The 24,738-nt window shown below is 33.1% G+C and overlaps 1 protein-coding gene and 1 long non-coding RNA gene across 2 annotated transcripts; both read right to left on the bottom strand.

Moving 5' to 3' along the window:
- Positions 1 to 1,731: 1,731 nt before the first annotated feature.
- On the bottom strand, positions 1,732 to 3,130 carry LOC147925531 (uncharacterized). Its single transcript, XR_015583928.1, has 3 exons — positions 2,997 to 3,130; positions 2,517 to 2,844; positions 1,732 to 2,432 (listed from the first exon to the last, which is right to left on the bottom strand). It is a non-coding gene; the product is annotated as an uncharacterized LOC147925531 (long non-coding RNA).
- Positions 3,131 to 11,335: 8,205 nt separating this feature from the next.
- LOC104750388 (uncharacterized) lies at positions 11,336 to 13,673 on the bottom strand. Its single transcript, XM_010472175.3, has 7 exons — positions 13,436 to 13,673; positions 12,854 to 12,924; positions 12,616 to 12,734; positions 12,358 to 12,494; positions 12,116 to 12,263; positions 11,863 to 12,022; positions 11,336 to 11,731 (listed from the first exon to the last, which is right to left on the bottom strand). The coding sequence occupies exons 2-7, from the start codon at positions 12,864 to 12,866 to the stop codon at positions 11,640 to 11,642; spliced, it is 669 nt and encodes a 222-aa protein (XP_010470477.1). The 5' UTR covers positions 12,867 to 12,924; positions 13,436 to 13,673; the 3' UTR covers positions 11,336 to 11,639.
- Between the last annotated feature and the right edge of the window lie 11,065 nt (positions 13,674 to 24,738).

Below are 24,738 nucleotides of genomic sequence, written 5' to 3' on the forward strand. Positions count from 1 at the left end.
AACACCACAAGTGGTCGAGTTTGGTGGGTTCGATTTTAATCGTCCGGTTTGCGTGGTTGGTTTAGGGGAAGCCCTAAACTCGAGTTTAAAAGGGGAACTCGACGTATTTTGTCCTTTTAGCCGTTTTTGACAGAGAAACAGAGAGAAGAAACAGAAAACGTTTTTGAGAGAGATTTGTGAGTTCCTTGGCTGTTCTTGAGAAATCTGTTACTGTGGAGTGAAGATCTTGTGCTAGGAACAAAGGAGAAGGCTTCTAAGTGTTGGATTCGTTGTTGTTGAGTGAAAATCTTCCTGTGACCATGGCTTATCTAAGTCTGAGAATCCTTTGTTTGCTTGATTGGTTGTGTTTTGTAGTGTTGTTCTTGCTTGTGGTGGTTGTGTTATGGTTCTTATAGGTTCATGATGCTTTTGGGTGAGTTTGGAACGGAATGGAGGTGGTTGGAAAATGAGATTCGATGATCGGCTTCGAGCAGAACGCGTCTGCGGAGTCGGTGTCGATCGACACCATGTTTGGGCCAGTTTCGATCGACACCAACTTGTCTGATTCGTGATTTCCTGGTTTGTTGAGTTTGTTTGTTTTTTGTTAAACATTGGAATCTCAGTTGCTTGTGTGTATAGCCCAGTAGATGGGAGGATTGCCTCACTGAGTGTTTATTAAATACTCATGCATCTCAATTTGTGTTTGCAGTGCAGGTAAAGGCAAAGTGTGAACGTGGAATCAAGGCGATGAAGAGGAGGATGATCTAGGGTCTCGTTTGTGTGATGTTGGTTATGTATGGTTATGATGTTGGAACCTTGGTTAGAGTCATGTGAGGTTGTTGGATAGAATGGCTAGGAATGATATTGTATTAATGATATATTGGTTTGGTATTATTAGTATGTTTCCGCTGTGCATAATGTTTGTTGATGGTTTAATGATGAGTTGTGGTTTGTTTGGTTTAGTTAAGTAGTATGGGATGCTTAATTATATCTTGTATTTATTATTTAAAAAAAAAACGGATTGTTTCAAAAACAATCTAGTCAAACCGGAAATTAGTTGTATCGACCGACACCCTCCTTGGTGTCGATCGACACCCTCCTTGGTTCGTGGATGTTACACCAGTCCACCACCAAGCTCAAATCCTTCTCCTTACACATGAAGAGGATGAATCTCCTTTTTCCTTCCTTCCAAAGTAGAGCACCACAACTCTCTCTCCTTCTCTCCTCTAGAACCACCAAAACAGATCCGTCTACTCCTTTTAACCCTCCTCAAGGCTCTCTTTGCTCTTAGGATCAAACTCACAATCTCCCTCTCTCTTTCTCTTTCTCTCTTCCAAGCGACAAAACACCCCCTCCAGAAAATTGGCTGCGCGTACGTTTTAAAAGAGGATTTAGGGTTTCAAACTAAACCAAACTAAACCTATCGATTTTGAAAACAAATCGAACAATCACCAATTTAGTGGTCTTGACCAACACTCTCTTTGGTGTCGAACGACACCCACCTAAAATTGTGTTCGGGATGTTAAAATGTTAAACAGTAATTTTCTTTTATCCGAACTTATAACAACGTAAACTTTCACAACACATATTAGCTCTTCCTCGACATGTAAACACAGAACGCATGTAAAAAACGAGAAAGAAAGAAAAGAAGCAGAAAAAAAATCTTATTTATAGAATTAAAAATAGATTCTTCGAGGTATTATGCATAGTTGAAGTTGTGAGATGCTTACACGTACAAATACCCCACTTTGAAAATCAAAGTTTGACATCAATTCTTGATTTAATTTTATTTGGGATTTTTATTACAAAAAAGCTACAAAACTTTGTAAGACCCTCTGTGAGTGATAATAACCTTCTAAGAACTGAAAAAAAACTGGAAAAACAACCAAGAGAGGCAGAGGAAGACCTCCCCCAAAGTCAACAATGAAGCTAGCGGGAGCTAAAAGCAAAAACAAAGAAACTTGGCCAATGGCTCCCCAAAGAAAACTCCCCACCAGAGAGGTTCCACTTCGAGAAGCGCCACTCAAGGCGGCCCAAGTATCTATAGGCCTACAAAAGAGAAGGAACCCCAAAACAAGGTTAACCAACAAGGAGGAGCCCCAAAAGGAACCATAATACCTGCCATGGTAAAGGAGAAGGTGGATTTTCACAATCCACCAAATCCTCTTCCTTAAAGCTTCTGAGTTAGAAATGTTTTGGGTTGGGAAATCCATAACAAGCCAGCAGTTATGTGAGATACACTCCTCTATCTCACCAGACATAGTATTCTTCATGCAAACAAAAAAAAATCCAAATGAGTTTGTGGAAAGAAACTTACATTGGATGAGTTTCTCTTCACATTTGTTAGTCCCTATCCACAGTCTAGGAGGAGGAGGCTTGGGTATGTACTGGAAGAAATAAGTTGCCATTACAGTGCTTTCCACCTGCCAAAACTTCATTGACACTCAAGTCACCTGCGCAGGAAAGACGTTTTTTGCCACATTCCTCTACGGCGAACCAAAAAGATCGAAAATAAAAGTTTTATGGGACCAACTTACTCTTTTAGGAACCATGCGAGAGGACCTTTGGTTCCTCACGGGTGATTTCAATGATATAATTGACTCCTCCGAGAAACAAGTAGGACCAGCAAGACACGAAGACACCTTTGTTGATATCCGCTCTTTCATGTCTGAATGTGACCTTTACGACTTAAAACATTTAGGAAACTTCTTGTCGTGGAAGGGAAAGAGACATGATCATCTGGTCCACTGCAGACTGGATAGAGCTATGTTGAATGGTGCATAGGTGGAGGTGTATCCATTCAGTCATAGTGAGTATTTGCGGTTTGAGGGATCTGATCACAGACCACTACTGACCTGTCTTGACCTTACAAAAAAGAAGAAAAAGGAAATTTTCAGATACGACAAGAGACTTAAAGGAAATGAGGACATCCAATCCCTAATCCAAGTTGCATGGGCGCATGACTGTTATGAATCTGTTGAAGAAAAGATAAACCGATGTCGTAGAGAGATTATTACCTAGACAAAGCAGAAGCATTAAAACAGCCAGCAGTTAATTAACGAGAATAGGCAAAAACTGGAGGAGTTAATGTCAGGCTAGGATCCATACCCCTCTCTTATATTCAATATCAACCTCGCCCTGTTAAAAGTCTAAGGAGCAGAGGAAGATTTTTTTGAAACAAAGAAGTAGAAACCTCTAGTTAGCTTTAGGAGATCAAAACTCTAGCTACTTTCATGCGGTTACCGAGGGAGAGGAGCAATAAACAAATTCTCAGTGATAGAGGACGACGAAGGATTACCTCATTATGAAGAAGAGAAGATCCTCTCTGTGATCTCTGAGTACTTCCAAAGGCTGTTCACTTCTCAGGAAGGCGACTGATCCTCCCTGACCCAAGAGGTTATGCAACCCTGCATTTCAACAGAAACAAATGAGGAGCTAACCAAAATTCCAGCATATGAGGAAATTAAAAAAGCTTGTTTTGCAATCCATGCCGAGAAAGTGCCTGGCCCAAATGGCTTCTCTGCAAGCTTCTTCCAATCCCACTGGGACACAATTGGTCCACAGGTAGTGTATGAGGTTCAAGCTTTCTTTTCCACTGATGCTCTGCTCATAAGTATAAATTACACGCATATTAGACTAATACCAAAAATCCAAAGCCCAAAGCTACTGGTGGACTACAGACCTATCGTCCTCTGCTCTATTTTTTATAAGATCATTTCAAAGCTATTATCAAGATGACTCCAACCTGTGTTGCATGGAATAATATCAAAAAAATCAGTCAGCCTTTGTACTTCAGAGAGCCATAACTGACAATATGCCTGTCACGCATGAAGCTCTACACTACCTAAAACTCTCAAGAGCTAAAGAACGATGCTATATGGCTGTTAAAACGGATACGAGTAAAGACTAAGATAGGCTAGAATGAGAATTTATCAAGTTTGTTATGGAAAGAATGGGTTTTCACCAAAAAATGGATCCACTGAATTATGCAATGCATATCTATGGTATCCCATTAGGAGGAACTAGTAAAGGGGGCCCTCTTTCCCTTTATCTTTTTATCCTCTATAGTGAAGTCCTTTCAGAACTTTTCCGTAAAGCTCAACAAGAAGAAAACTTACCGGGTATTAGAGTTGCTACAGGAAGCCCAAGAGTTAGGGCAGCTCCAACCTCACTCTATTATAGAGTCAAAACTCTATTATAGAGCAACATTTGCTCCAACTTTACTTTATATTTTACTCTAAACTAGAGAAAATGATAGGGTTGCTCTATATATATAGTAATTCTGTTCTCACCTCTATTTTTTTACACTAACTCTATTTTAGAGTTGAAAATAGAGTAATACATTGGAGGAAAACAATGCTCTATTTTTGAGTTACTCTATTTTAGAGAAAAAAAATAAAGATATACATTGGAGATGGTCTTAATCATCTCCTCTTTATTGATAACATGATGTTCTTCTCTCGGTCCGGCCAAAAGAGCTGCAGAACGCTAATGAATATTATCCAGGAGTATGAACAAGCCTCGGGCCAAATTATAAATAAAGGAAAGTCGGCAATTACCTTCTCAGCAAAAACTCCAAAAGAGGTAAAGAGAGAGCCCAACAAACCCTAGGCATTCAAAAAGTTGGGGGATTACGCAAATACTTAGGGCTCCCAAAGTTCTTAGGAAGAAAAAAGAAAGACATGTTTAACCTGATTATTGATAGGATCCGTCAAAGATCAAGGAGCTGGCTTCAAAAAAATTTCCCTTGCTTTAGATTCACAGATGTTGATCAAAGCCATCAATTCAGAGACTCCAACGAAGGATCTCTACGGGATTCTCCACGATATCCTAATTTTATCTCTTGCTTTTGATGAAATTTCTTTCTCTTTTGTGCATCGTGAAAATAATCGTCGAGCTGATGAACTTGCAAAATCAGCTATACGCCCGGTTTGTAATTTACCAACTCTGGTACCAGTTTAACCAAAGGAATCACTATCGGGTTTGACAAAAAAAAAGCTACAAAAAAGAAATATATTTTAAATATTACAGATAGACTGATTGGCGCTAGATTTAGTGATATAAAAAAATTGTGAATTACAAAACATTTTACGAAACTAAAAAAAATATCTTAAACAAAGAAAAGATTGAAGAATCTCAACTAACATCATATATTAGACTAAAAGATTGGTTTTAGATATCTTGTATACACCATCAAAGATTTTTTTTTTTTTTGTAACAGTAGTTAGTCTAGGCAACACAAAGTTAAGAGATGCCAAACGACGTCGTGTAAATAAATCTATTCGACGTCGTTTTGTATATTTCCATAGTCTTGTCATCTAGGTCATCATATCCGCCGTTTTTTTCTTACAAACCCAAAAACATACACTAAAAAAGTTTGAGATTATTCGAATACATCAATGAAGAAACCTCGCATCTGATTCAGTTCTTTTGCAGAAGGTATGTGCTAATAATGCATAGTTAAGATATTTTACATTCAAATGATTTAACTATTGTTTAAATTATTGGCATAAATTCTTTGATTTCTTATTATTATATACTCTTTGATTATCTTATTATTAGTTTGATAGCTTAATTCATATGTTTTAACTCGTGAATTTTCAATGAAAAGATAAATAAATTCATCAAAATTTAATATAAAACATTTTCTAAATAAATAAATAAAAATCAATAGACAAAAAATTCGAGATCATCTGTATTGGTGGAAAAATTATTTGAGATCTAAGACAAACTAATCATTAAGATTATATATAAAACTTTTGGCTATGGATCCAAATATTTTGATTTATGAGAAATATGATATTCAGATCCGACTTTGATCTACTTCAAAAATATTTTTTTAAAAGAAATATATTTTATAAATATAATTTTGTAAAGATATCTTCTTATATCTTTCAAAAGATAATATTTTTTTAATTATAACCCTAAAATTATTATTAATATATATATATATATATATATATATAAATTGATGAAAATTTTAATAGAAAATATTTGCCTATAATTAAAAAAAATTTAAAGAGGTAAACATATATCAAAAAGTCTTTCAGATTTTGTTATTATTATCTTCAGTTTTATGGTAATGCTCTTATTATTCTGGAATTTTGGATCTATAAAAACAACTTTTTGTAATTAATTTAATTGCAATAATAAAATACAAATGGTGAACTGAAAAAAAATGTAAATTATTTTCTTGACTTGTATAATATGATGGTAGTATAATTAAAAAAAAACAACAACAAATCTTTAGAAGAGGGGAAAAAATCTAATCAGGTTTGTTACATGATTTGACCAAAAGAATCGTGTTACATGAATGTTCATTGTTTTTGCATAATCTTAAGATTCTTTGATTTATTATTCTACTATCCTATTATAGAAGTCAAACAAAACTTAGATTTTCTTCATTTTACAATTTTATTATTGGGAGACTTATTAAAATAGACAAAAATCTTAAGATAAATTTTGTGAAATTATTAAGATAGGCCAAATCTTATCAAATTAAATAACTAGAATGTTTATGACTGACATGTCAAAAAAACATCCATTTGAATTTAACTTACCAAAAATATTCATATTGAATGGATGAAATATTAATAGGATCTGTTTGGGGACACAGTCGCAAGGTCAGCAACTGAAACCCATATTATAGCTTTCATATCTCCTAAATATCTTCTTCGTCTCTTTCATCCACGGTCGCTGCCACTATTTTTTGATAATTTCCGAGATTCCAAAATAAACAACGACATCGCTAGAGTTTGGGTAGTTCAACATCGTCTTAAATAATGACTTCTTAATTTGCTTTCAATTTTGAATCACCAACATAGTCGCTGTGACCATCAAAAGAACACAACCATAAAAAAAAAAAAAAAAATAGAAATGTTTTTCGTAATTTAAGTTCAGAAGGATTAGCATCATATAAACGACCTATAATAGATATGATATGTATATATGAATATACGATGATGACTCTTCTTCATCAACATCTTCCTCATCATTTTTCCGCTCGCGTATGCGAATTTCCATCATCTAGGATACTCAATTAGGATATAGTTAGGAACTAACATGTAATCCTTCTCTGCAGTTTTGAAGCTTAACTTTTGAATCCTGCTCATCTTCGCTGATTCAAAAGTCATAGTGTTACCTACGATCAAGCTTGAAATACCATTGGAGACCTGTCCAACTCCTAGAGCAAGAGTTTTGAGTTGGATACCATATGATATATCTAATGCTCGACTGCATGTAACACTATGATGTTTGAATTATCGGAGATGAATATGATTCAGAAAGTGAGCTTCCAAACTCCGGAAAAATGATTTCATGTTTGGTTCTTAACTATTTCATGAGTGAGTGTCGTATATCGAAGATAGAAATCTGCATACGCAAGCGAAAAAAAATGATAAAGATGTTGATGATGAAGAAAAATAATCATCATATCATATGCTTTGTATGTAGTTCATCTAATGGTGATCTTATTAAGATATGCCAAATTTTATTAAATCATATAACCAGCTCTTTCATGATTAAATTAATAATAAAACATCTAAATGAAACTAATATAAATGTTTTGTGTAAGTTAAATTTTTAGAAGCATATTAATTTGCTTATCAGAGAAAGCTGAAACCTATACTGAAATAGATGATCATACAAATCTGTTTTTAGTGATCTTTAGCTTGATCAATATGGTTTATGCAGGCTGATGCTTCCAATGAAGGTATGATAAGTTTGAAGGTGTGATATCTTCTCTCTTATCTCTTATCAATCCCTAATACAAACGATGAACCCTAACTGATAAGATAGGAGTTACAATGCTCCTCTCCTATCACCATGAACAGAGCACGCAGACTCTCTAACAAACTCTTAACTTCAATGATCACGCAGGATGCCTCTATGTTTCATCTCCATCTCTATTTATACCCTATTCTTCTCATGCTTCTCTTTAAATCTGCACATGTGCCTCTCACATGTGCACACCTATCAATACTCCCCCCTTTTAAAACAGCTTGTACTCAAGCTGTGAAGTAGCGAATGGAGTGACATAGAAACCAATGACGAAAATCACTGATACCATGGTAGAGCTGCTGCACACACCTTGATCCTCCACACTGTAGTGTCATCCGTTATGTTGCAGGTCCACGGAAAGTATGAGCCTCTGTTTACCCATCTAGAGCATGTCCAGTTTGTGTAACTTTGTATAATATGGTGAAGGAAAGTGTGTAAGAGCCATAGTTGCAAGCTAATCTTCTGCAATTTCTTCTTTCTCCAGCAATGCCACACTGAATAATAGTGTCTCTTATATACCGTTGCAGCAGACCAGGTGCCCTTTGTAACAGCACTTCCAATTAAATCCCTCCCAGTAGTACGTAGCAAAATAATGAATCTGTTCTAGATACATAAGTGGAATTATATGGTGAGAATTCAATATGTTTAACATAAAGAAGAGGCAAATTACACACATATATCGTTTTTAGTGATCTTTAGCTTGTGTCCTTTATTATGTTTAGATCCTTGATCGGCAGATTGTGTTGTGTCTATGGTGGTAGTTCACGATGGATAGCTTTGGAAATACGTGCATATAAAAGAATGGAAAACAATTTGTGTAATGTCAATGGGTGTGAGTAAAAGACGTAAGTTTTCGGAGAGGTTACAACTGTTACCTACGGTTACGTAGAGTAGTTACGTAAACAACTATATAAGTGTGTATGTTTTCTTACGTAAAAACAGTCGAGAATAATAGAAAAAATTTCCATTTTTTCATTCTTTGTTTTTGAAACAAAACAACCCGACTATGTACTACACGTACATTGTATTGTATCATATTTTGATTGTATTGCACTTGATTTAACTAACTAAAAAAACAATCAAATAATGACAACGTATATTGTAAACTAAATTTTTTAGAAGGAATGAGCTTTATGGAATATGCAATACGAATATCAACCACAACCATGGGTATATTTTACCACCAAAATATGTTTCACTTTGTTCATCTTTTACATTTGAAGTATGTATGATATCTATCACCAATACATCCCGGTAAACTATAATATGTATTTACGAACACATTAGACACTTATACAATTGTTGACTCTAAATTTTGTTTAAATGAATATATGAAGTACCATTAAGTGTGATTTTCCTACGAAAAACTAAGATAAGAAAATTAAATATACGTGAATTCTATATTAAACAAAAAGCAAAAATAAAGTAGTTAATGACCTTTTCGAGAATAACAATACAAACATCATATTATATATGTGTTAAGCTTAATAATAATTTACAAATTATAACCATAGAGTTGAAATCTTATTATATAAAATATAGTTTAGATGTTACTCGTTAAAAAGATTATGACACACATCAATTATATTGGTAAGATGTCAACACGTTCAGTTCTAAATTTACTAAAATATTTTCCTTTTAAATGCAAAAGTTCTTAACCTATCATAAAAAAAGAAATCTATATATAAATAACAACAAATAATTATTTTTATATGTAAAAATTAAACTTATTTTTAATTATTAACCTAATTCTGTAAAAAAATAAACCAACATGATCTTTAGACAAAAATAAAAACATATAAATTGTAAAATTTGTAAAATTTGAGAATTAATCTTTAGACAAAAATAAAATTAGTAATTTTATTAAATAAATTGTAAAATTGAAGTTAATATTTAATGTGATCAGAACATGTGTCAAAAATTAGCAATTTTATTAAATAAATTGTAAAATTTGAGTTAATCTTTAATGTGATCATAACATATGTCAAGTTATCGATTTAAGATACTGACACATGTCAAACTATGTCGTTAACGTGATCATGACATGTTTCATTGTACAAAACGTTGTTTCAAAGTTAGTCATTAACATGATCGCAAAATGTGTCAAGTCTATCAATAAATTTTGACACTTGTCAAGAAAATTTAGAAGAGTTTGGTTTTCAAAGTTAAGTTATCAATTTATGATGTTGATATGTGTCAATTTATTGATCTGAGATTATGTTGAAACATGTCAAAAAAATAAATATTTTATCTAAAAGATAGTATCGTGTTTTAATTTAAAATATTATAGATTCGCGATGACTTAAATAAAAATTTATATGTTTTTATTTGTATTTCCTTTTCTGTTAAGGATATGAACGATCAATATTTGTTTATTACTTTTTAATTTTTAGTTTTCTTATGTATTTAGTATGTTTAGATTTCACATTATTTAGTTCAATTTTTTAAATATTTTTCGTCAGTTCAATTTGATTTTTAATTTGAATGATTTCAAATATCTATATTTTTTTGAATTTGTTTTTTAGATAAGGAAAGCTAGATCAATATTTCTTTTTCCTTAAACTATATATATTTATATTTTATTATGGTGTAGAATTTTTTATTTTATTTTAGTTTCTGTTTTTATATATCTAAGTTATCTAAGATTTATATACCATCGTACTTATAATTTTTTTCTGTCAAAACTACTTTTTCAATTTCTCAACTTTTATTGGGTCATAAACCCAGTGCAATCGTGTAAGTAGTTTACAAAAGTATTATTGATGTCAAATAAAAATTTTCAATATTATTGACTATAGAAACTATGTCACAAAATAATTTTAATGGTAAAAAGAACTGTGTCCAAGTGAAAGTAAATGGACATAGTTGTTTTAATTTGTTTATAAAGATATTTTATATGTGGTGATAAAGAGAATAATTTTAAAATAAAATGTATTTTGGTGTAAGAACATAGAGTAAAAATTGTATGTGGTATCTTATAAGATGGTGCTTTAACGGGTTGCTTGCATGTAAAATATTTTGTGAATAAGTTGTAGAACACTTTTGAAATTTGGCCATAATCATATTTGTAATGATGAATGTTCGGCATAAGTTTTAATGGCTGATAATTTAGGTTAAATTACTGTAATAATTTTTATAATAAATTTTAAATTGGTGTATTAACATGAATATGATTTTTTCTAACTAAAAAAATTTATATATTTATTTCTAAAAAATAATTTTGACTTACAGAAAAACATTAAAATTTTCTTATAAATTTTATTTTGATTGAATAATTTTAAAATCTGCACATCCTGCAGACCCTAATCTAGTGATGTATAAATTATCAATCTCAAATATTCATAATTAAAAAGAAAATTCAATCTTGATAGTTAGAATTTTTATAAGTTGGATTCTCATTTTCTATATTTATTTCTTTTATCTTTTTTCTCTTTTTTTTTTGTTTGTTCTTCAAGAATGCTTTTTCATTGACTTTATTTTATTTTAGTCATTACTAACCTCATTGTCTCTTTTGTAGAAGTGCAAACCAAAACGAAACTAATTGGACTACATGTGAAGCATCCATGGATATAAGAAGTTGAATCCTCAAAGAAATTTATCACATCAATTCAATGTCAAATCATAAATTTATACGGACATTTTAAGCATAGCTTTTCAACCAAACAAAAAAGAACCAAAAACATCGACTCCAAACCAAAACCAAACAAAAGTTTGCTTGTTCCAACTATATATATCCACAATAAGAAAATTTGGCTTCTTCTTTGCTGATAAATGAAAAACCAAAATTAAGAAACTTTGCTTCTTCTTGCTCTTGAGTAATAATAAATGATGAAATAGACACTTGCCAATCCAATTGCACTAGCTCAAAAATTTTCTTTAATCTACATGAAGTCAAAGTCGTCCATGGCATCATAAGGACCAGCCACTAGATCGTCATTGGGCTTATCTATAATCAATTGTTTCTTCTTCCCACCTGATGAAGCAATGCAAAACCATTTTGTTGGTCACAAAAATGGATTCAGAATAAAGATAAACCAATATAGGCAGCGGAGCTATAGACAAAACTCGAGACAGAAATGAGAAAGTGACTGTTAGTGCACATACCCGTCTTCTTTTTGCCTGCAGCAGCTTCTTTCTCCGCCTTTAGTTTTTCATTTGTTATCGCTGTAATGGACGATGCAACATCTTTAACATCTGCTGCTTTCATGTTGGTCAGTGAAAGTCTCATGATTGCTTTGAGTAGTGCAATATAGTGATAACTTTTCTGCAACAGAAACCAAAAATATGATTTTTAACATGCCATGAAACTCTGTTATAGGCCAACAAGAATAAAGGTGTAAGACAGAATACAACATACCTCATATGGTTTGATTCTATGAGAAATCATTTCAGCATATTCCAAGAAATCGCTTTCAGACTTTGGGATAAACATATCAAGGCTTTTTCCTTCATCCTTCACTCCAAAGAGTTCAGCAGTTGACCGATAGTCAGCTTCCTCAACAAGCCTGTGATAGAAAGAACATCATGACACATCAGACCACAACAGACCTTCACAACATTTGTGTGTGTGGGAAAGAAGAAGTAGTTATAAACTCTTACCTCTGCTGGCGAAGTTTCTCAGCTATAGGATCTAAAGATTCTTCCTTTGGTGATTCTTTTGGAACTTCGACTGCTTTACCCTTCTTTTCAACAGTTTTCTTAGGAGCCTTCTCTGGAGCAGGTTTTACAACAGGCGGCTACACAAAACAACAACAAGAGATGGATACGTAAATGAAAAACTTTCTGATCCTCAAACCAAATTTATGCATAGCCAATAGAAAAAAGATTTCTTTAGAGTAAAAAACCAAGTAATAATACCAGAGCAGGTTCATCATCATCCTCCCATGAATCCTTAATCTCATCTTCATCCACATCTTCATCATCCCAGTTACTTTTAAGTTCAACTTTTGCTGGAAGTGGTGCAATTTTCTCATCCTCTGAAAATCAGAAAACAAAAACCTTAAGAAACACAACTCCAATAGACTAATGTAAAACTCATCACCTTCAGACACGCAAAGAGAATATAAAAGAGGACACTCTAGAGCATAGTTCTTACCCCAGTCATCCATATTTGCTGCCACTTATCGAGCACAAACACAAAGCTGCTATATGAGTCCAACTAAAAACCTGCCAGACATAAGCATAGACATTCAGAAACATGCCCGATTCAATCAAGCCTACAGTAATGATTTGGAGCAAACAAATCCTATAACAATTCTCTCTAAGCTTTGCTGCTAACACCCAACTTATCATCATAGCCAGAGCATACTCATACCATTACTTTAAAAAATCAATTTCACATTCACATGCCAAGAAGAACAGAGCTATATCTAAACTTGACCACATGTCCACAAGTTTCATGAGATCTTAACACATATGACATAAACCTTTAAAGGATTCAACTTTTGATAATCTGTAATCATAGTAATCGATAAAAAGATGATTTTTTTTTGGATAAATTTCGAAACTTTTTACCATGAATTTAGGGAAATCTTAAATCTACTCTTAAATCGTAAGCATGTACAATTAAGAATTGAAATCAAAAGTCATAAATTGGAGCAATTTAATTGAAACCCACCAATAGATCTAAGAAGTGAATTTAACTGAGAAAGGAGAAACCTTTACTGAGAAAACATACCGAGAAAAGGGTTTGTGTAGCAGAGGAAGTGAAATCGCAAAAAAAAAAAAGGTTGAAGCGTTTCGTTGGGATTGTGAAGTCTCCGATGTGGTGGCTTAGCTTCAGAGTTGTACAAAGGTATTTTTATATGTGCGCTGTTGTTTTTTTACCTTTTCTCATTAGATTTAGGTTTTTTTTTTTCCTTTTCTCGTTAGATTCAGGGGATGTCTTTCTTTTACAATAACATCAGATTTTATGCCTTTTTTTTTTTAATAACATCAGATTTTATACCTTTTTTAAAAAAAAAATTTTGTGCAAGCAAAAACTTTCATTACTTAAAACCTTAAGAGAGAAGTTCATACAATTAAAAGTTAAAACATAACAAAAGAGATAGAAATAATAATTACATGAGTTTTCCAAAGGAGTACAGTTTGAAAAATCTTTTGAGACCATTGTGGAGTCGACCATGAAGAATAACTTCGCGACTTTCTTGGTCAGCTTGTGATCATAATCGCCATGCACAAAATATGCGACCAAGCTTTTAGAAGGGTGCTCCATGAGGGAGACAAGGATTAGGGTGCCAGCCAATATGATAAGGATCATAACCAAGAAACCAAGGATCTTCAAACTTGTGGGCTCATAACTCTTGGCATTAGATGAAGCTAACTTCGGGAAACGAAAGTAAAAGGTGCAAAACCGTAACATAGCAGGTGAGTCCTCCCTCTCATGAAGCCAATATCCATGGAGGTTAAGGAGTTTCACACAAAGCTTGTATTCAGTTTCACCTTGGTAGGGAGGAAACAACCCGAGCTTACATCCTTTTGGCGGTTTAGTACAAATGGTAATGGAGTTCTCAACAAGGGTGTAGTGATATAGATAGATGTAACATCGTAACATAGCACACGGGTCCTCCCTCACATGAAGCCAATGGCCATGGAGGTTAAGGAATTCCACACAAAATTTGTAGTCGAAATTAGCAAGACATCGGAGAACAAACCCTAGGTTCAAAAGGGAATAAGTGGGATTGGGGGTTTTACAAATAAGGTTCATGAACATGATGGTATCATTAGGTGAAACTAGAGACCAGGTTCTAATAAGCAGTATTGACCAACAAAGCAACAATGTTTGACTAGAAAACAGTCGACGTCTTCTATCAACTGATTGCAGAAAAAACAAAATTATGCTAAGTTGAGGCAAGGAGAAATTTATAACAGACCTGGATTTTATGGACATATGAATTGTGTAGCACCTTAATGGGTTGGTCCAACAGGAAGAGGTTAATGGGCCTAGGCCCACTTGGCAAAAAACAGGGTCTAAACGAGGGACACCCAAGGCAATTAGGTTAGCGCCGCCAAGACTCCTCTTTTCTTTCACCGTCGCATCAGTTCGTCGGAATCTACAGGCCTTCGTCGGAGCAATCGTAAGCGGGACTTTCCCCAGTTGGGTCCACCTCGAAAAACTGATGAAAGTTCTGGAGGGTTTCACTTGGGGATAGTTGAGATGTGCCTTTTTTTTTTAATAACATCAGATTTTATGCCTTTTTTTTTTCTTTTTTACCAAATATGCCATTTTTTGTCACCTCTTCCAATTTGAAGGGGAAAAAACAAGAAAAGTTTAGAGAGTAGTAGTAGACCGACCTGAGCCCAAAATCTCAAATTTTTGGGTATTTTTTAAATTAGTACATGATTAAGAATATTTCCCTAACATTCAAAATTAAAAAAAAAAAAAAAACAAACAAATTTTTACTTTTTTAGGAATCTGAGTTTCAGATGTTTGAGCCACATGCACTGTATTTTCCCTGGTACTTGGACGGATCCCATCATCTTTGTACAATTTATAACTGGAGGAAAATCATTATCCTGGTATAGGTCCTACAACCCAAAATGAAAACGGATCCCATCATCTTTTTACATGCATGAATAAATTTTTTGGAAATAGATTTAGATTAAATAAGATATATTTTTACCTAATCGTCTATATTCCTAGCTTTATATATTGTCAGACTCTCTTCTATTTTTGATAACCGGTAATTGGTAGCTTTGAACCCATCCGTAACAATGTTGTACAAATTGTCTATCTTCAAGGAACTTGATTCAATTTCAACAATCATGTAAAGTTTATCTAGCTTCTCCATTAGTGACTCTCGAGAAGAAGATGGCTTTCGTGTCTCCTTTTTATGGAACTGATAAGATTTGATAGCAATTTCTTCTATCACTGCACCAACATCCAATACTCTTTTTCCCAATCTTCAATTGTCAATTTGTATCCCTTGTTCAGTACTTCTGTTAACATATTCAAATCTTGATCAGGAGTGTCTTCCAATTATAATGACCCAAATATATTGTATAAATTAACAACAACAAAAATTTAATAAACCATGAAGTAATAATTAAAAATACAAAAAGGGTTATTTAAGTAGATGATACTATATATGTAGAAATTCTGTTTTGATACATAAGTTACTTGTGGAATCGTAAAGTGAAAGAAAATAAAATGCAGAGGTGCAAGAAGTGACATTTTTTCCAGTGGTTAACTTTTCTAAGGGTAAAGTAAAAAAAAATATATTACTACTAATCATATAAAAAAACTGTTAAAGACCCAACTAACTGTTCAAAAAGTGACATAGGAAAAAGGGTATATTTGAAAATCCCTCTAAATGAATTGACCTTTTTAAAAGTCAAAATGCAATGTCTGTGTTAGTGCGTTTTCTTTAATATTTTGTAAATTTATTTAACTGATAAAATATTTATGAGATCACATTAGAAAACGTTATTTCGTCGATATAATCTCAATTGATTAAATCGTTAAAATAAAAAATATATAGATAGTAGATATGTCCAAATAACTACGTACGTGTACATATAGTTAAATCATTAATCTTATTATATAAACCTTGATGTCAAAATTACTAATTAACAAGGTCTTGACACGTGTCAATTATATCATTCAGATGTTGACACATGTCAATTCTAAAATTATTAAATTTTTTTGAAAATAAAAATGTAAAAATTCAAAACCTACCATAAAAAAAAGATCATTATAAGGAAATTATATATATATATATATATATATATATATATATCAAAAAATTCGATATTGTAATATTTTTTACTTATTTTAATTTTAAGTTGTTAATTTTACAAGAAAAATGATTATTTTTTATATAAAATAAAAAATATGATTGTGAAAATTATACAACTAACTACTGTTTCTAGAAAAATGTAAATACTTACCTTTATATAAAGAAAGAGATTTTTGAAGTAAAAGATTTAAAATAAAAATAGATTGTTTCATATTTTTTTCACTAATCAAATAATTTATTTAAAACGACTGCTATTGTAACATATAAGATAGGAGTACGTAAGATTAACGTATGCGTTTTTGTAACTATAAAAATGTTAAAGTGAAGAGACATACAATAGATTATTTAATATGTTGACAATTTGTTGGTTGTGGCAAAGAATAATGAGTATATTTTAACAGTAAAATATATTTGTGTGTACAAATATACTTCAAGTGGTAATGTAGATTTTGTAAATGGATATACATTAGTGTATTATAGCAAAAAAAAACAACTATTTTCTATAACTAAAAGTATATCTCTTTACTTTTATACATTGTTTTTACTTACGAAAATAATTATATAAATATATATTCTTTGCTAAATTTAATTTAATTTTAATAAATTTGAACTCATCTGCAACTATTGTCTTAACTAAAAGTGTATAGGTTTACTTTTTTTTCATGCAAACAATAAATAAAAAGAAAATTCCTTGGTTAGTTGCCCAAGCCGGAGGGAAAGAATTTACAAAAGAAACTTCAGAGATAAGAGAACGCGAAACACGGACAAGACAATTCACCTTCATATTTGACACACGCGGGAACCAAAAGATGGAGAATAGTTGGAAGGATTCCAGCAAGTTGAACTCATCGAGCACGTTGGAGAAGGACGGCCAATCTTTAGGGAACTGAACCATAGTGAGTAACTAAGCACAATCAGCCTCGAAATGTTGACAAGCGATCCCTGCAGCACGTATCCGCTCCATGGCCCAGTACAACGCTTCTAACTCTGAATGTAGGGGGAGGGGCTCCTTCTTAGAGACTTGGTCCCCAACAACAAGGTTCGCTATTCACCAACGCGACACCATCAGTCCAATCCTGAATGCAAATTGGTTGCTTTCAAAGAACCATCAATCTGACAATGAGGTGAAGAAATCTGGACATCCGAAGACAGAGATGGAGCTGACATGACCGCCATAAAAGAGAGTACCTCTTCACAGGCTAACTTATCGCTCCAGAAAACAAAATCGAAATTCGAGTACACTGACTCATATGGAAAACCCTCTGACGAGACAAGAGTCAGAGATAAATCCCAAACTTCACAAGAGCGAGGGCATTCAAAGAAAACGTGATTAATAGTCTCAACCACAAAATCACACTTTTTACACCAAATACCACATTAGACACTTCGGTGTATCTATTGACTTTTATAGATAGTTTTTACTTGCTAAAAATATTTATTTTAAATTCTTTGTTAAATTTAATTTCATTTTTAAAACTCTAAACCCACACATTGGGTGGGTCCTAATCTAGTCTTATTATATAAACCTTGATGACAAAATTACTCATTAACAAGATCTTGACACATGTCAATTATATCATTCAGATGTTGACCCATGTCAATTCATTATTAAAATTTTAAAAAATAAAAATGTTAAAATTCTAAACCTAATTTTATTTAAACTCTAATTATAAGATAAATTTATATATATATATATACCATAAATTCAAAATTATAATATTTTTTACTTACTTTAATTTTTAGTTGCTATATTACAAGAAAAATATTATTTTTATATAAGATAAAAAAAATTGATTTGTATATACCATAAAATTCAAAATTATAATATTTTTTACTTACTTTAATTTGTAGTTGCTATATTACAAGAAAAATATTACTTTTTATATAAGATAAAATAATGATTGTGAAAATTATATAATTAATTACTGTTTCTAAAAAAAACATAAATACTCACTTTTACACAAAGAAAAAGATTTTTGAAGTAAAAAAAAAAAAATAGATCGTCTCATATTTTTTTTACAAATAAAATAATTTATTCAAAAGACTGCTATTGTAATATATATGATAGGAGTATGTAAGATTAACGTATGTGCTTTTATAACTATAAAAATGTTAAAGTGAAGAGACATATAACAAGTTATATAATGTGTTCATAAAGACAATTTGTTGCCACCATCTTTGGCTACCACCGCCGGCCACAACCGTCGGCCACCACTTCCGACCACACCTCCGACCACTTCCGTCCACACCTTCGGCCACCTTCCGGCCATCACTGCCGGCGGCCGCTGGCCACCAAATCCGACCACCTCCGGCGGCCACCACCTCCGGCCACCTTCCTCCACCACCTCTGGCCAGCCCTCACCACTATTTCCACCAAAGTATCAACACCTCAATTAGTAATTTTCATTACCCCTTGTGTCATTCACTTAATATTTTGAATTAGTAGTATGCTATATCCTTAAATATATTTTCAATTTTGGCTACCTACCTAATTCACCCTTAGTGTATTATAGCAAAAAAAAAAATATTATTTTCTATAACTAAAAGCTTATCTCTTTACTTTTATACATTGTTTTTACTTAAAAAAAATAATGAAATATATATTCTTTGTTAAATTAAATTAAATTTTAATATTTTTGAACTCATTTACAACTATTTTCTTTAACTAAAAGTGTATCTATTCTTTTTTCCAACCAAACAATAAAGTAAAAGAAATTTCCACCGTACGGTTAGTTTCCCAAGCCAAAGGAAAATGGTTTACAAAAGAAACTTCAGAGATAACAGAACGCGAAGCATGGGAAAGACAATCCACCTTCAAATTTGTCGTATTCGGGATCCAAGAGATGGAGAAATGTGAAAAAACTCCAGTGAATTATCGAGCAAGTTGAAGAAGGATGGCCAATATTCAGGGGAATGCACCATAGTGAGTAACTCAGCACGTATCCGCTCATGGCCCACAACAATGTTTCTAACTCTGAATGCAGGGGGGATGGGCACCGTCTTAGACATTTGGCCTCCAACAACAAGGTTCGCTCCTCACCAACGCCACACCACGAACCAATCATGAATTCTCATTGGTTGCTTTCCAAGAACCATCAATTTGACAACAAGGTGAAGAAACCTGGACATTCGAGGACGGCGATGGAGCCGATATGACCGCCATAAAAGATATCGCCTCTTCCCAGACTAACTTATCGCCTAAAGCCTGAGCAATTATATCATTCGTCTCGATCTCATTCCAGATTGTCCATAAAAATTATGGTAATTGAAGAAGTTGATCAGGATCACCCTGTTGAGAGACATCCCTCCAGAAAACAAAATCCAAATTTGAGTACACCGACTGATATGGAAAACCCTCTGACGAGACAAGAGTCGGAGATAAATCATAAACTTCCCACGAGTGAGGTCATTCAAAGAAAACGTGATTAATAGTCTCAACCACAGAATCACACTTTTTACACCAAATACCACATTAGACACTTCGGTATATCTATTGACTTTTATAGTTAGTTTTTACTTGCTAAAAAAATTTATTTTAAATTCTTTGTTAAATTTAATTTCATTTTTAAAACTCTAAACTCACACATTGGGCGGGTCCTAATCTAGTCTTATTATGTAAACCTTGATGACAAAATTACTCATTAACAAGATCTTGACACGTGTCAATTATATCATTCAGATGTTGACCCATGTCAATTCATTATTAAAATTTAAAAAAATAAAAATGTAAAAATTCTAAACCTAATCTAAAAAGGTTTTATATAAAATTAAATAGATAAAATAAAACCTAATTTTATTTAAAATCTAATTATAAGATAAATTTATATATATATATATATATACCATAAATTCAAAATTATAATATTTTTTACTTACTTTAATTTTTAGTTGCTATATTACAAGAAAAATATTACTTTTTATATAAGATAAAAAAATGATTTATATATACCATAAAATTCAAAATTATAATATTTTTTACTTACTTTAGTTTTTAGTTGCTATATTACAAGAAAAATATTACTTTTTATATAAGATAAAATAATGATTGTTTAAATTATATAATTAATTACTGTTTCTAAAAAAACGTAAATACTCACCTTTACACAAAGAAAAAGATTTTGAAGTAAAAAAAAAATAGATCGTCTCATATTTTTTTTACAAATAAAATAATTTATTCAAAAGACTGCTATTGTAATATATATGATAGGAGTATGTAAGATTAACGTATGTGCTTTTATAACTATAAAAATGTTAAAGTGAAGAGACATATAACAAGTTATATAATGTGTTCATAAAGACAATTTGTTGGTAGTAGTTAAGACTAAAGAGTATATTTTAACAGTAAAATATATTTGTGTGTACAAATAAACTTTTAGTGGTAATATAGACAGTAGATTTGTAAATTGATATACATTAGTGTATGGGGAATTGCATTCTATAACCCAAAAAAAAATTATAATTAACTGAATAACTATACTAACCATGAAAAGATGATATAGTGCATATTTTATATAATAATGACAACATTAACCCTCTATTATTATCCTCCACCACCACCTCTTGCCCCCATCTTTGGCTACCACCACCGGTACTACCGTCGGCTACCACTGCTGGCCACAACCATCGGCCACCACTTCCGACCACACCTCTGACCACTTCCTACCACACCTTTGGCCACCTTCCGGCCACACCTCCGCCACCTTCCGGCCATACCTCCGGCCACCTTCCGGCCATACCTTCGGCCACCTTCCGACCATCACTGCCGGTGGCCGCCAACTCTGACCACCTCCGGCGGCCACCACCTCCGGCCACCTTCCTCCACCACCTCTGGCCAGCCTCCACCACTATTTCCACCAAAGTATCAACACCTCAATTAGTAATTTTCATTACCACTTGTGTCATTCACTTAATATTTTGAATTAGTAGTATGCTATATCCTTAAATATATTTTCAATTTTGGCTACCTACCTAATTCACCCTTAGTGTATTATAGCAAAAAAAAAACAATTATTTTCTATAACTAAAATCTTATCTCTTTACTTTTATACATTGTTTTTACTTAATTCTTTGTTAAATTAAATTAAAATTTAATATTTTTGAACTCATCTACAACTATTTTCTTTAACTAAAAGTGTATCTATTCTTTTTTCCAACCAAATAATAAAGTAAAAGAAATTTCCACCGTACGGTTAGTTTCCCAAGCCAGAGGAAAATGGTTTACAAAAGAAACTTCAGAGATAACAGAATGCGAAGCATGGGAAAGACAATCCGCCTTCAAATTTGTCGCATTCGGGATCCAAGAGATGGAGAAATGTGAAAAAACTCCAGTGAATTATCGAGCAAGTTGAAGAAGGATGGCCAATATTCAGGGGAATGCACCATAGTGAGTAACTCAGCACGTATCCGCTCATGGCCCACAACAATGTTTCTAACTCTGAATGCAGGGGGGATGGGCTCCGTCTTAGACATTTGGCCTCCAACAATAAGGTTCGCTCCTCACCAACGCTACACCACGAACCAATCATGAATACTCATTTGTTGCTTTCCAAGAACCATCAATTGGACAACAAGGTGAAGAAACATGGACATTCGAGGACGGCGATGGAGCCGATATGACCGCCATAATAGATATCGCCTCTTTCCGGACTAACTTATCGCCCAAAGCCTGAGCAATTATATCATTTGTCTCGATCTCTAAACCTTAATTTTTTTTTATGGCTTTCCAGATTGTCCATAAAAATCATGGTAATTGAAGAAGTTGATCAGGATTACCCTGTTGAGAGACATCCCTCTAGAAAACAAAATCCAAATTTGAGTACACCAACTGATATGGAAAACCCTCTGATGAGACCAGAGTTAGAGATAAATCCTAAACTTCCTACGAGTGAGGTCATTCAAAGAAAAATGTGATTAATAGTCTCAACTGCAGAGTCACACATTTTAAACAAGATATTTACATTGGACACCTTGGTATCTATTTACTTTTATAGATAGTTTTTACTTAATAAAAATATTTACTTTATATTCTTTGTTAAATTTTATTTTATTTTAAAAACTCTAAACCCGCACATCGGACGGGTCCTAATCTAGTTTTAATATATACCAAGAAAAAACCAAAATTCTCATACTACTGTTCAACTCTTAAGCATGTTAATAATCAAATAATTATAATAGGTCTCTAGTAGAAACTTTCAACTATAAAATGAAGAGCAGAGAACAAGGAGCTATGAGTACGAGATTCAAGACCAAGTCCGAGATAGTACTTGAATGTTGTCAGCGGCGACCAAGTCATCGTCACAATCAGAATCGATAAAATTCATATGAAATGGGTAATCATTTACTCTCTTCCTAAGATTCTGGAGGTTTTGTATAGCACAGTCGCCAACGGGCATGTGATCACTTGTGATGTTTACCTTCAATGTCTTTAGCTGTGGGCAAGCGTGGCCTATAGCTTCCAAATCCAGTATTAAACATAAGCGTGCGGAGACCTCAATGGTTTCAAGCAATGGAAGTTTTGCGATTGCGTTCACAATTCCTTCGGTCGTCATACTAAGTGAACAAGACATTCGTAGTCCAAGACTTCTCAGATTCTTTGATCTGCAAATAATTTGTGTTTCGAGTTAAATCATAAACTAAGAAGAAAAAAGAACAATAATTAATTAGAAATTATAATACTATTTATTAATCATCTCAGAAGCATGTAAAATTAAGAAGAGCATAGAAATGCATTCGTTTATTTGATTGGGACGAGACTAGTACATGACTCAAAAGATCAAAATCAAATGAAGCTTTAACCAAGTCTATACTAAAACGTCACATAAGCTGATAAATCTTTGTAAGTGAGCGTGTTTGAGAGTGGTAAGGGATAGAGAGAAGATAGGTAACCTATGGGCAATGTAGCCGAGGAGATCATCGTCGATGAAGTTCCCAGTGTAGATTTCGACCAAACCACCCTGGCTGCGATCAACGGCGTGACGGCACATGAGATTTCCACTGTTTCTTAAGTTCCTAGTTTCGATTTTACGTAATGAGTAAGGCATGAACAATGCGAGAACTTAGGACTATTACAATTCACTTTAAAATAAGATCGATTTTTTTTTTGACTCGTAAAACATTAGAAAGGCATGAACATTATCCTAATGATAGAATTCCCAAACGTAGAGTACATAAATGAATATCCAAAGTGCATTCATAGCAGATCCAGTAAAAGGGAAAAAAGAAGAAGATAGGTAACCTTTGGGATATGATGTAGCGGAGGATAACATCGTTAACAAAGTTCCCAGTGTTGATTTCGACCACACCACCCTGGCTGGGATCATCGGCGTGACGGCACATGGTATCTAAGTCAAGATTTCCATGGTGTCCATAGTTCGTCATGTCGATTTTTGCGCCAAATTAAAGGGTCTTTACAGACGCATCGCCACGGTCTGCACACTTTCTGAATGTTGTCCAGTATCTCAGGCACGCTTAGACGGAGCAGGATCGATGACCTCAACTCCCAAGGAAGCTCTGCCCAGCTTCTTGGCTCTGCTTTCTTCAGCGGACGTCCGTAAATAGACAACGGCGTGGAGGAGGCGGAAGACATTTTTTCAAGGATAGAGAAAATAGGGTTGTCAAATGAGAGTGTTGTGTTTCGGAAACTTTCCACTTCAGTGTCTAATATAAAAATTAGGATTACGTATAATTTACTTGGTAGGTGAAGGAAGACTCAAGCAAGGCCACACGCACATGTAGTGAATAATAATCACGCGTTAATTATATTTGCTTTGATAGTGTGAGGCAAAAATACACTTGGCACCACACCACTGATAGATACTAGTGGACACTAGTACCCTTCATATCCGCTACTCATATTCAACTCGAGTATTCAACACAGTTTAGGGTTTGGATAAAGAGTATCACAATTTCGTTATCTGCGAATAAATATAGGGTGAAAGGTATTATTTTTTTGGCTCCTATTTTTGTAATACTCGATTTGTTATCCAATTTATCATCGGCATGTAAAGATCCGTTTCTAATTGTTTTATAATATTAATTATTAATATATTATAAAGATATACTAAAAAGTGTTTAAGAATGATTTTAGAACATGAAATTGTAAGTTTTTAGTTTTAAAATTTGTAATTATATATTTTTGAAACTCTATGTTGTATGTATTAATAATTTTTTTTTGTTCTGTTAATATTGATTAAATTTCGAATGATACATTATAAAATACAACTAAAGCCGACAAAAAACAAAA

Source organism: Camelina sativa, chromosome 16, assembly GCF_030686135.1.
Source record: "Camelina sativa cultivar CO46 ecotype springtype chromosome 16, ASM3068613v1".
Lineage (NCBI taxonomy): Eukaryota > Viridiplantae > Streptophyta > Magnoliopsida > Brassicales > Brassicaceae > Camelina > Camelina sativa.

Excerpts from the sequence above, each read along its gene's own strand:
- LOC104750388 (XM_010472175.3), bottom strand. Across the intron at positions 12,495-12,615 it reads ATGATGATGAACCTGCTCTG|CCGCCTGTTGTAAAACCTGC; the intron begins GTATTATTACTT and ends TGTTTTGTGTAG. Across the intron at positions 11,732-11,862 it reads TGCAGGCAAAAAGAAGACGG|GTGGGAAGAAGAAACAATTG; the intron begins GTATGTGCACTA and ends TTGCTTCATCAG.